This window comes from Zootoca vivipara, chromosome 1 (genome assembly GCF_965207765.1).
Source record: "Zootoca vivipara chromosome 1, rZooViv2.hap1.1, whole genome shotgun sequence".
Taxonomy (NCBI): Eukaryota; Metazoa; Chordata; class Lepidosauria; order Squamata; family Lacertidae; genus Zootoca; species Zootoca vivipara.
The window spans coordinates 105786859-105799251 of record NC_142582.1 but is presented as its reverse complement, the minus strand read 5'-3'; the positions used below and the strand labels follow the sequence as shown (position 1 = coordinate 105799251).

At 43.7% G+C, this 12393-nt stretch overlaps 1 protein-coding gene across 1 annotated transcript in view; it reads right to left on the bottom strand.

The window, feature by feature from the left end:
- Positions 1 to 352: 352 nt before the first annotated feature.
- Positions 353 to 12393, bottom strand: part of ESRRB (estrogen related receptor beta) — a 93335-nt gene continuing 81294 nt past the window's right edge. The window contains exons 5-7 of the mRNA XM_035118302.3: positions 10883 to 11044; positions 3541 to 3810; positions 353 to 2336 (exon numbers count right to left, since the gene is read on the bottom strand). Of these exons, the coding sequence (XP_034974193.1) occupies positions 2092 to 2336; positions 3541 to 3810; positions 10883 to 11044 (677 nt within the window). The 3' untranslated portion in view covers positions 353 to 2091. The remainder of the gene's footprint in view (positions 2337 to 3540; positions 3811 to 10882; positions 11045 to 12393) is intronic.

Here is a 12393-nt window from a genome sequence, read left to right as displayed (position 1 = left end):
GAAAAGAAGTAGGGAGCCATTTTGAGCAGAAAACTGGAGCTGTTTGTCATCCAAAAACAAAACTGTCAGGAGACTGTAAGTATGGTCCAGCCCCCCAAATCAGTTGCCAACCGCAGGCGTCCGAAGGTAGTTTCATGATTACTGTGTTTATTTCTGTCACATCCTTCATAGTCATGGAAGACCAGTTTAGCAATACGCTAGCTCCCTCCCTACCCACTTTTTCCCTCTTCAAAAAAAGAGGACCTTTGGATTAGCATCTGGATGAAGCAGCATAGTGAATTAGTACAAAATAAAGATGTTGAGCCCTCTATTCTGATTTACCTCAGGAAGCAGATGGGACACTGCCCAGCCCTCACTTGGCAAATGAGTTTTTTTATTTTATTTTATTTTTTGCCATCCATACCTTTTGTTGCTTTGGTTAGACCTGTTTTCATATGTTGTTTTGACCACTCCCTTTGGAAGTGAAATTCACTTGTATAGTCAACTTGGCTTCAATGCTGCTTCTACAAACAGTGGGTTTAACTCTTGAACTCACTGCTGGATCCCAAAATAACAGTGAAAACAGACACACAAACACATCACCCTCCTGAAAAGCCACAAACCAGTCAGCTATCTGGAGTTGTGGGACCGATGAGAAGAAAAGTAATTAATCTCTGAAAAAGAGGGTTGGCGGGGACCAAGCTAACTTGGAAGCCATTGTTTTTATAAATATAACCTAGAAACTTTACCTCCCCAATCCCTCAATGAGGAGGGAGAAGCACTTCCAATTCTCAGAGGCACTCTCTTACTTATCACTTTCAAGCCTGCCATTCAAAACAGGTTTTAGCTCAAATACAGGCCTTGCTGCCCTTGCCTTCCTTCAGCTACATGATCTGGGCTGGATTCAAGCAACTGACCTCAATGAGAGAGTTGCTACAGTGGGAAAGGGATGTGGAGGCAAAGATTAAGTATCTCCCCTGGGTTGGTTTAGATCTCTTAACATGGCGCAAGCCCAGCAGGTGAGTTCTTCTAATTCTTCTTCTCTCCTACCTCTCAGGGAATATATCTAATATTTGGAGCTTGAAATCTATTGGTGAGGAAAGATTGGGAAATGCCCTAGTTTGGGATAACTTTTATTTTGGCCCATTCCCTGTGATTCCAGTGACCTTGAGCCATGTGGGGAAAGGAAGAAAGGAGGTAGAGGGTTTTCTTTTTCCTTTTCCTTTTTAAATAGCACCACATCTAGGAGGATGAAGGGATAACCGAGTGACTATCAGCCTTGGAACAAAAAAAAAAAAAGGTATCCATTTACTTCCATCTGCATGCTCTCACACAACGAGATCTTCTCTCTCTCTCTCTCTCTCTCTCTCTCTCTCTCTCTCTCTCTAGGACATGTCTCCAGCTTGTCTAGTAACCGCCACCGGGAATGTGATGATTGCACATGGATAGGGAAAAGCCAGGTGCAAATATGCTGTACAATATCACAGGATATCTTACACGTCCTTCCCAATAAGGAGGGCCTCTATGTACATGTTTTCTGTGTATCTTGAGCACAGAAGGCAGCCATTCTCAACTTAAGAGATCCCATGGCGCTCCTCCCCAAACAGACCACCATCACATGGACCACAGCATTGAGGAAAGGGGTCAAGCTGCAGACCCACTGACGCCTAGATTTTTTTTTAATCTCCTCTCACGCCACCATGCTATGAATGTTACAAACTCTTATTTTTCACCATTTTCTGCTTCAGTCCCCATACCCCTTCTCTTAGGTCAAAGAAGATAGGAATCAGCTGCCCTGGATAGTGCAAACAGCATCACTCTTAGGAGCTCCAGACTCCCTTTGGGCTCCCTCTGCAAGTGCAAGAGCTTGTTCTATAATTTTCCAGAAAGAAAGAAAGGAGGGGGGGTGGGGAAGAGTGATGTTGATTAAAAGAGTTTCCTTCTCTGTACACAATAATCTTCAGATGGATGTACAGACTGGCGTGGCTGCCAGATGGATGTTAAATAATTCTTCCGTAATAAATGATTGGAGATAAAAGCCAGCTGCCACCTCTGTTTGGTTAGCTCCATGGCCGCAACCTTGGCTTCCAGTTTCCTTCCTGGGCAAGCCTGTCAGACCTTGGCTTCGAGCATTTCTAGGAAGAGTTTGTGCATGGGGACCTTGCCCTGCAGTTTGATGCTATAGAAGTGCTGCACGGCCTTGGCAGCTGTTTGCCGCAGGAGGGGAAGGGTGAGCAGCAGCTTCCCCGCACGCCGTGGCTCCTCATGACGCTGGCTCAGCTCATAATCCTGGAGAGCTTCATGGAGAAGGTCTTGGAGTTTCTGCACTGCATCCATGTCCTCTATGTGCATTGAATCTGCAGAGTGACAAGGCAAAACAAACAAACCAGCAAAAAAGTGAGAGGGCAAATCTGCCTGTCCTTTAAGAAGTCCAATACAATACAAGCAGCATGCAAGGGCACAAGATTCAATCAAGTTTCAATCAAGTATTATTAGTACAAAAAGAAAACAATAAGAGAACCATGTACAAGTGCTGACACAGAAACCAAAACCAAACGTCAAACAGATAGCATATACAAATAAATACTGAAAGGCAAACCAGTCTTTATGGTCTTTGAGGTTATCAGCTCAAAGACCATAAAGACTGGTTTGCCTTTCAGTATTTATTTGTATATGCTATCTGCTTGTATTGGACTTTTGTAGAAATTGGCAGCATTAGCCCATTATTTCAGTGTCCTTTAAGAAGAGCTGATGCACCCTTCTTACGCATATCACTGTCTTCTGAGGTGTGATGTGAGAGAGGCAGCCTTCTCTGTGGCCTGCACCACCTCCTAGATGGAACTTCCTGCCCTAGAGGTTAACACATATTCTACCAGTATTTGAGAACCTTCCTTTCTCTACAAGCCTTTGGTTCTATTACTGTTTGTGGCTGCAATCTAACTCCACTTACCTGGGAGTAAGTCCCATTGCATTTTCTAGGACTTCTGAGTAGACATGGTTTAGGACTGCACTGCAAGTTATGGGTTCTTGTATTTTCAGTTCGAGATCTTATGGTTCTTTCTAATGCAATTTGCAGTGTCGAGGCATTGGGGGGGTGTTTTTAATGTATCTGTTTGTCACGATGGAATGTTTTTAGATAGGCCTCTCTACAATGTGCACCTGCCTCAAGCCAGGTTCAAGCACTGGCTCTGTATCACAGAGCCTCTTCGTGGCAGTTTTCCAAGATCAAGGTAGCATTGGAGTTAGTAAAAAATGAAGTGAAACAAACCACAATGCTGGTTAAGTATGAAATCGCTATGACCCAGTGATCTGGAAGCTCTCTCGGCAACTGAAAACACTAGAGGAATATAAAAACTAAAGGAGGTGCTCAGAACATCCTTTCTACCTTGACCACCATCAGACTGAACCAAAGGAATCATAAAGGAATGTTATCTCACTCTAGTAGTCAAGAAAGCCCCCATTTGGACCACATGTAAAGCTCATGAACCCAATGTCAGTGAGCCTTTCAGTTGCATGGGCGATGGTGGATAGACTCATGTCCATTCCAGATGGTAACCTTACCTGAATTGGCAAGAGCCAAAGCCTTGAGTGTCACAAACTCTTCCTTCTCCACCTTCAGCTTCTTATACCTGCGCACAAGCTGCAGGATAGCCAGGTAGAGCTCCAGCAGGCCTGTCAAGCGAGAATGTTCCTCATCCATGATGTAATCTTCAGCATAGACCAATTTATCCTCATAGGGTAACGAGCGGTAGACGATACCCAGGATGAGTATCTCCATCCATGCACTCTGCAATAGGCTCATCTGGTCCCCCAGGGAAAGATTAGAGAAGCCTGGCAGGGCAAGAAGAGCAAGTCAACTTACGTACACAAGTAGGAGACACTGTTTTAGCACTGCCTGCTCCAAGCCCTGAAGCTTAGAAATGGAAGCCTCAATATTCCCATGGGGAGCCCTTGGCCATAAACATTTAACCACAGTTCAAGGTGAAAAAATGCTCCTTTGACAAAGTGCTAAAAAGAAGAAGAAGAAGTGAAACTTTCAATCATTTCACTCACAGGTGTGCCACATTTTAAGAGCCAGTTGCATTTGCAGTTCCACATGGTAAGCCACTTCCTATGTAGTTTGGGTGATTTTAACCATTCAATGACACACATGCAAAAGGGATTTTGTAATGGAATACTTTTATTCACACAATCCCATTTGGAATCACCTTCAGCTTGCCACATACATAGCTGCCAAGTTATCCCTTTTTTAAAGGGAAATTCCATTATGCTGAATAGGCTTCCTCGCGAGAAAAGGGAAAACTTGGCAGCTATGCACATACCAAAGCTTTCTATTTGCTTTGGAAGCTGTACACATGATTGAATGAAAAAGTAAAGACTCAGTTGTTTTATTTAAAAGGACTGATCTATGAAATTTAGGTGGAACAGCTGCCTAATAAACCATGTATACTATAAACAAATAAATGCTCTCCTATTGCAGAGCTGTGGATGTGTTTCTTTTCGCCCTTGCTGCCATAGAATAGCATTAAATACTGCCCCGTGCCTGGCTATTAATGTTAGGCTTGCTTATACTTCACACCGACAAGCTTTGTAGCATTTAATCACAAAAGTCCATTCACAATCCATTAAGTCCATTCAGGCTGCGAACAGAAGGACCCCCTCCATGAGTGCAACCCCCTTCCAAAAACAGAAGCTCATTCCCTTTACAGAAAAAAGTTAGGAGCCAAGTCAAGTTTTTCTTAACAATGGAACTCAGTCCAGTTTTAGAACATTGCCTCCACCAACCACAGGATCATTAATGTTACCTTAGGACCCACAGGAACGAACAGCACCTACTCTGTCATGAACAGCAATTTGAGTACCAGCCAGACCAGACACTGAAAAGCCATGAATGAGAACTGAACAAATTAGAATTAGTAGCATTGAGATCCTCGCAACAGAGGAGTGCTGTGCTTGAAAACTACATGGTAAGATCATGTGTGTTGCCAATAATTTTTCTAGGTGGTGGCAGTGGTGATGCAAAGTACATACTAAATGGGGGCCTGGCTAGTTTCTCACAAAATTAAAAAGAACAGTTCCAGTGCATTTTGCCTTAGAACTCAGATGCCACAAGTGCTAGAAATGTACTCTCACTTCCTTTTTTCTTCTTACATGAAAACTGGGGATCTGGAGATTATGGTTCATCCGGAGGCAGTGGCACCTAGCCTGCCCACTTGCTCTCAAAACTGGAAAAGTCATGAGGAATCTGGGAGAGGAACAACATACAGTCCACACTGGAAAAATGAAATCAGGCATTACAGCTAGGGTTGCCAGACTCAATAGAGGACAGGACTTCTGTGCCTTTAATTGCCCTGCTCTCTTTTGAGTCTGGAAACCTTAAAGAGAAACCAGCAGACCCTTTGTTTAATTTTCAAGCAAAGGGTCTGCTGGTTTCTCTTTAAGGTTTCCAGACTCAAAAGAGAGCAGGGCAATTAAAGGCACAGAAGTTCTGTCCTCTATTGAGTCTGGCAACCCTAATTACAGCCAGTGTGGGAAAGGAGGCAAGGATAGGCTTTGTTCCTGTGTGAAACACAAGTGTAAGAAAAGGCCACTTCCAATATCACAAATGTCTTAATGTGCCAAGGACAACTGTCTGTCTACAAGTGATCCAGACATGAGTAAAACACTGGGAGTAGTTTGGCATATGGCTATCTAACTCACAAACAGACATAGGCATAAATTTCCCTCTGTTGCAACTTTACTCACAAGGGTGTCAAGGGCACCTCACTTTTGCATGATGAGATTTTCCATTTTCCCTCTTGAGATGCTCTTTCAAAATTACCAGACTCACACAAGAGTCCTGAAGAAATGGGGGAAACTGTTCTTGGTGAGGGCGGGAGAGGATGAGAGTAGAAACAACTGAAGTTCTTCTCAGTATTTCCTGACTCTTCCTAGTCTGTCACAACACATACAAATCCTACATATAAAGAAAGCATGGTGACTCAACCTAGTCCCACGTCTGCCTGCTCCTTCAATAAAGAGTGATTCATTTTCACACCTTGGTTACAACCAGGAATGGGGGAGAAATTCATTTTGTCCATTTTGCTTAATGTGAACCTAGATAACACCATACTTTCCAAACCAATATGCAAATCGAAATGCAGTTATCCTTATAACTTACTCTTCAACAAATTTTGTGGTGCAGTTCTCACAAAACATATATTAGGGAAAACTAAGCACAAAACGGTGCATGTGAGCAAAAATAACACACAACAATGCCTTATATTAGGCTCTTGCAAAAAATGCACACACTGCTTGCAAAACCTGATATATTAGGATAAGTGTACCCTAAAATGTGTTTGAGTTTTTAAGGGTTTGCAAAGTGATGCAAACCGAATTTGAGATTGGAAAATTTAGAAAATGACATTGACAGATTCATCTGTTCCCAGTAACAAACAGGGAGTTACCTAACATTTCTTGCCAAGTGTTGTAAGAGATCATTCTCCTTCCCTTTTCTTCTTTTTGTGCAACTGCTTCACTGCTGCCTCACAGTTCCTCCTAAGCTCATTAACCTTTGACTCACAGATGCTCCAGTCCCTCTAGGTGTGATTTACGCTCAGCAGGATGCCTTTATTCCCAGAGTCCTTTGCTCTGGTACTCGTTCGCCTGCATCTGGGCCAAGGGAGCCAGTCACTGCAAGGATCATTTGATTTCTCTTGTTATCAACTTGGCAATTAACAAAAGAGCTGGTGATTGCTGTATTGACTGGTCGGGAGTTCCATTTTTCTGTCTCGGCTATCTCAGCCCAAGGAAGTGAGGGCAGAGGGATGGGTTAGTGGTATTTATTTATCACTACACCATGTTTTGTGTTTGTGTTGCCAGAGGAGGTAAGGGGTGATAATGGCACGGCAGTCCTTGGACATCCAATTTCCCTTATCAGGCCACTGAATAGAAAAGAGGCCGCAGGCCACATTAATTAACAGATACCAATCAGCTGTCACGTGTTGTGTGTGCGTGTGTGAGGCCTGATGGGTAGGAGGGAGAGATCGATAAAGCACTGGGGAGGAGTACCAGAAGAAATAAGAGGACAGCTGAAGAGGAGGCTGGGACATCAGGGACATGAGCTGCAAATCCAACCCTTCTTGGCAAGTCTGAAGATGGAAAGGAGCTAGGCTAGACAACTAGTTTGCAGTGCATTGCTGACCACAAACCAGTGCTTTGCCCTGTATATGTCTGAATAACAACAAGCTGCCCTTTTAGCAAGGGAGCTGTGCTCTTCTGTTGCTAATCCACATTTATGTAGCAAGAAAACTATGCTCACAAGTTCCGCTGGAGACCTGTAACTATTAATCGCACCGACTTATTACGGTCAGTTCATTTATGCTTGACGATGTCCTAATGGAAGAAGGAGCTTCCATTCCATAACCGAGAATCATCAAAATGAAATAATAATCCAGCCAGTTTAGCAGTTACAGAAAAAGTTCAATCTTCTTTGAGCCAGACAAGCACACATAATTTGAAACAGTGTGAGAACATGAGAACCACACAGAACATGCAGTGCATGCAATATCTGATCTGGTATCTCAGGGCCTCTTCACTCATTACACTAGGGATTTTAAGTGTATGCCTAAAGTGTGCAGCGTGAATGCGACAAACACACACTTGAAAATGTGTTGCACACAGGTACACGCAACAGAGAACACACACTTCTATAATGGGCAAAGAACACCCTGCCACTCCAAGTTCACATCCTGAGCATTGTGCTCAACACTGTAGCTGCGACTCTGGGACAAAGCAAGAGCACTTTCTCACCAACTCTGTCCAGAGAGGATGGTGAAATCCCCTTTGTCAGATTCAGACCTGATAGCTGTCATCCATGCTGCATCTCCTTGATATCCAACTGGCCAATGCAAGGTGTTCTATAGGGGGCTGGCATCAAAGTATTCTCTTTTACAACAGAGGGAATTAAACAGTGGGATGCCTAACGCATCTGAGCAGAGAGCAGATCACATGCTGTGCAAGAAAATGCCATGCCTGCTGCGGATACCAGACTTTGAGCAAACAATGAAAGCACGACAGTGCTGAGATCAACGTCCCCCAATCTGATGTCCTGGAGATGTTTTGGACCACAATGCCCATCAGACCCACGTGTTGACTGAGGCTCGCTGATAGGTTCACAGCTCTTTCCCTCAGCATCGCCAACAGGGTGGATTCTTTCATAGACCACAAAGAGGGCTATGAATTCATGGGGTTTCAATTCTGGCTCAGCACTATTTGAGACCAGAGATTTCAAGTTAGTAATAAATTATCTGGAATCAAGATAAACCTAAGTCTGTGGTTGTCACCAGTTATTCAAGATGGTTTAAACCACAACAAACTATAAGAATGCCAACAGAATAACTGTACCACTCAGGTTCCTCCTCATCCATGTATTAGGAAATTGTTGCATGCCCCACATTGCTCCAAATAAAGCACATTACTTCATCCTTTCTTACAGAGAAGCATGCATAAGCTCCTCTTGGCAGTATCCCAACTGAACTTCACAGATTCCCTCTGAAACCTGTAGTATTTGTACCCATGGGTGTAGAAACCTATTCTTTTTTAGACATTTGGCAGCAGGAGCAACCAGAATCTTTAGGGGGGAGAGAGAGACTAGAGAGAGAGAGAGAGAAGAGAGAGAGAGAAAACACATAATTTGTGGCAAGTGGAGTTCATAATCTGTTAATTTATTATCATCTCTGTCATCCTGGAGGGCCATTAGCAGCTGTAATAAAGAGAGATGTAATTATAGGATCTGAGGCCACTCTAGACACAGCTGCTGTCACTCCACTAGCCATATTTCATCCTGCGCAAAGCTCTCGTCTTCCCAGCAAGAGCAGCAGCAAAACAGACACCCAAAGAGCCCCTGTCATCACCCCTCAAGAGAAGTCTCCTCTTCCTGCAGGGAGGCACAGTGATGGGGAACCAAGGTATAGGTGATTAATGCAGGGGCTGGGTGTGAAGCATGAAGAAGGGGAGTCCTGTCCAGAGGGGAAGACAGCCTTGGTAGGGAGGTAATAATATTTGCTGAACACTATTAAAATGTATTCCCCCCCTCAATTGCTGAAGAGTGGCTTCAAGCTTAATTGGACATATGTGCTGACACCACTGAGAGGGTCCTTGCACAGTTGTTTGTCTGAGGCAAGTTTAGGAATTAATGCAAACCTGAAAGTTGTGCACATGTACACACATACTCACAGCTTTCAGAGATTTCATTGGACGAAATCAACATATTGCCTTAATATTCAGAAACTTAGGACCTAACTATATTATTGGAAATCAGCCCTGAGTGCTCACTGGAAGGACAGATCATGAAGCATAGGCTCCAATAATTTGGCCACCTCATGAGAAGAGAAGACTCCCTGGAAAAGACCCTGATGTTGGGAAAGATTGAGGGCACTAGGAGAAGGGGACGGCAGAGGACGAGATGGTTGGACAGTGTTCTCGAAGCTACGAACATGAGTTTGACCAAACTGCGGGAGGCAGTGGAAGACAGGAGTGCCTGGCGTGCTATGGTCCATGGGGTCACGAAGAGTCGGACACGACTAAACGACTAAACAACAACAACATATTGTTACCCTCAGATCATTCTTCCTTTTCTATCATGCTGTCAACTCACTCTGGACCTGTCCATACTGAGTATCATTTAGCTATTAATTCACACAGCCACACCCCATTTGAATTAGCTTTGGGTTTGTCTGTGAGGAGCAACTTTGTGGACTTTTCCATTGCAAAATTTCCAAACAATGGGAAAGGATTTCACAAAATGGTACATTGGCACACTGCTTTGAGAAGTAATGGGACAGGATGTGATCAAGTGCTCTTTAGTGAAAAACAACCACAATTTGCACTGTAATCAGGCAAGTAACAAAAGTACTACCGGGGGGGGGATGCTCTGTCTACATCTTTCTAGACAGACGGACATAAAGGAAAGTGTGATTACATCTAACCTGCTTGGAAAATGTGTATCTCCACAACAGCAGCTCTACCTGGTCAACAACTGTTTGGATTGTGCACTAAAAATGGGAAGTACATTGACCTCACAAATGTTCTTGCAGGAAGGGGCCTCATCAATATGGAGATGGTGGCCCTGAGTATTAATAAATTGTCGTCTGGTGTAGTTTGTTATTATCCTTCCTGTTAATTCTTCCCAGCTGCTGGGTTAGTGGAGCAATCCAGACAGAGTTTCCTTAATCAGCAGCATTACACTGTTTGTGCTGAATCAGGCCCTGGCAGATTGTGCAGCCAGTGAGTGGGGTAATCCCTGTTATGACAGGCCTCCTTCAAGAAGGGCACCATTGGGATTAAGATTTGCTGAGAAGCAGTATCCAAAGACTGACCTCCTTTCCCAAGCACCCATCAGCTGGAGTTTTCTCAGTTCAAAGCTAAAGCTATAAGATAATCGCAAGCATCTAAGGATACATTAATTTATACCAATAAATCAATAACTGCATTGGAATTCAGATTGAAAGCAAGGAGTCTGTTGTAAACTAGGAGTCCTCTTATAACCTCTATTTTCTATTGAACTCAGGTTCTCCTTGAGGCTGCTTCGCATGGTTAAAAGAGCAGCAAAAAAGCTGGTGTGTGTGTGTGGGAGTGAACTATTCCCACTTCAGTTTGTTGCTTCTTGTAATGTGCAACGAGAGAGGTGGATCCCTCCAAGGCTGCTCACGGGTTAAAGATTCCCATTGCATTTTTATTCGATTTGCAAAATGTGGGGACTGAAGCTGCGAAATCTTGGGGGGGGGGGTTTTACACACAGAATTTCGGAGCTCCTCATCAAGCAATGGCAGCTTCCCTGTTGAAAATAATAAACTAGTGCCCATGACGGTAAGTCACCGCAACCATTTATTTTTATTTTTGCTACCCACCCTTAGCTTCTTACCTGGGATGTGCTTTGCCCAGCCAATGATCACAACCAGCTCTCTGTCTGCCAAATCACAGAGCGTGGTCAGAGCTTTTATGTCGCTCTCCGGCATGGTAGGGTCAGGCATAGCATAAATCTTTTCCGGCTCTGCCACCAACAGGTGGGAGACGATCTTGGTCACTGCAAATTCCAAAGCAGAAATCAGTATGTGCTTCTGACAAACCTACACAAGTAGCTTAAAACTCCGCTATCTGAAATAAAGGTGAGATTATTTTTGCTTGGGAATGCCAGGTATGTAGGAAGCTGGCTCCTGCCTGATCATACTGTTTGTTCCTCTATCCCAGTATTGCCTTCTTGGAGTTGTGAACAGCTCTCCAGAGACCGTGGCAGAGGTCTTTCTCATCACATGCTACCTGCTCCTTTTTAAACTGGAGGCCCCAAGGATTGAACCTGCAACCTTTTGCATGCAAGACATGTGTTCTACCACTGAGCTACGATCAGTCCCTGATCCTATCATAGATACTTACATGTGTTAATTACTGATATACCTAAGCATCCTTTGCCAAGATAGAAGTTTCCATTCTGAACACTCCACATATTTCAACTGATAATCGTTTTACCATGTATTCTGGCTAATTAATACTGATAGGAAGCGCACATATGGACATTCTGGCTGGAATAAATGGGGAATCTTCTGACATGGGGGGAAATGCAGGGAAAACGGCTTAAGGAAACACCCCTGTGGAAATTAAAATAAACTATGGGCTATTTCTCATGTCAGCTTTAAATATTTTCCCAACTTTCTATTGTAAAATACTGATTTTTGGAAAGTGAAGTGGCTCTTAGTGTGTTTGAGCCCACTGGTACATTAATGGAGGGGACCTCATCCTGTTCTGACCACTCTCTAGAACAGGGGCCAGCAACCTTTTTCAGCCATGGGCTTAGACCAGACTATATTTTGAAGGGGGGAAATGAACAAATTCCTATACCCCATAAATAACCCAGAGATGCATTTTAAATAAAAGCACACATTTTACTCATGTAAAAACACCAGGCAGGCCCCACAAATAACCCAGAGATGCATTTTAAATAAAAGCACACATTCTACACATGTAAAAATATGCTGATTCCCGGACTGTCCACAGGCCAGATTGAGAAGGCAATTGGGCCGAATCCGGCCCCCGGGCCTTAGGTTGCCTATCCCTGATCTAGAACATAAAGCTGATCACTGGTGCTGCAGGACCAGCACAGATAGTGCAGTCTGTGTGGCTTGGCTGAACTCTGACAGAAGGTACTCTTGGTGGGAAGGGTGATATATCTTTTCCAGGGAGAGTTTCTCCACCTCAAACCAAAGTGCTAGTAGCTGGGCAGACAACAGAATAAGATCAATGAGCAATGAAGCAAGACCTTCCAGAGAACTAAGAGCTTTTACTATTTGGCTTAGGTGTGCCCCAAAGATACCTTACACTTAGGTGTGTCTTAAGTGTAAGGTATCAAAGCAAAAAGCACAGGTATCATACAGGTATAGG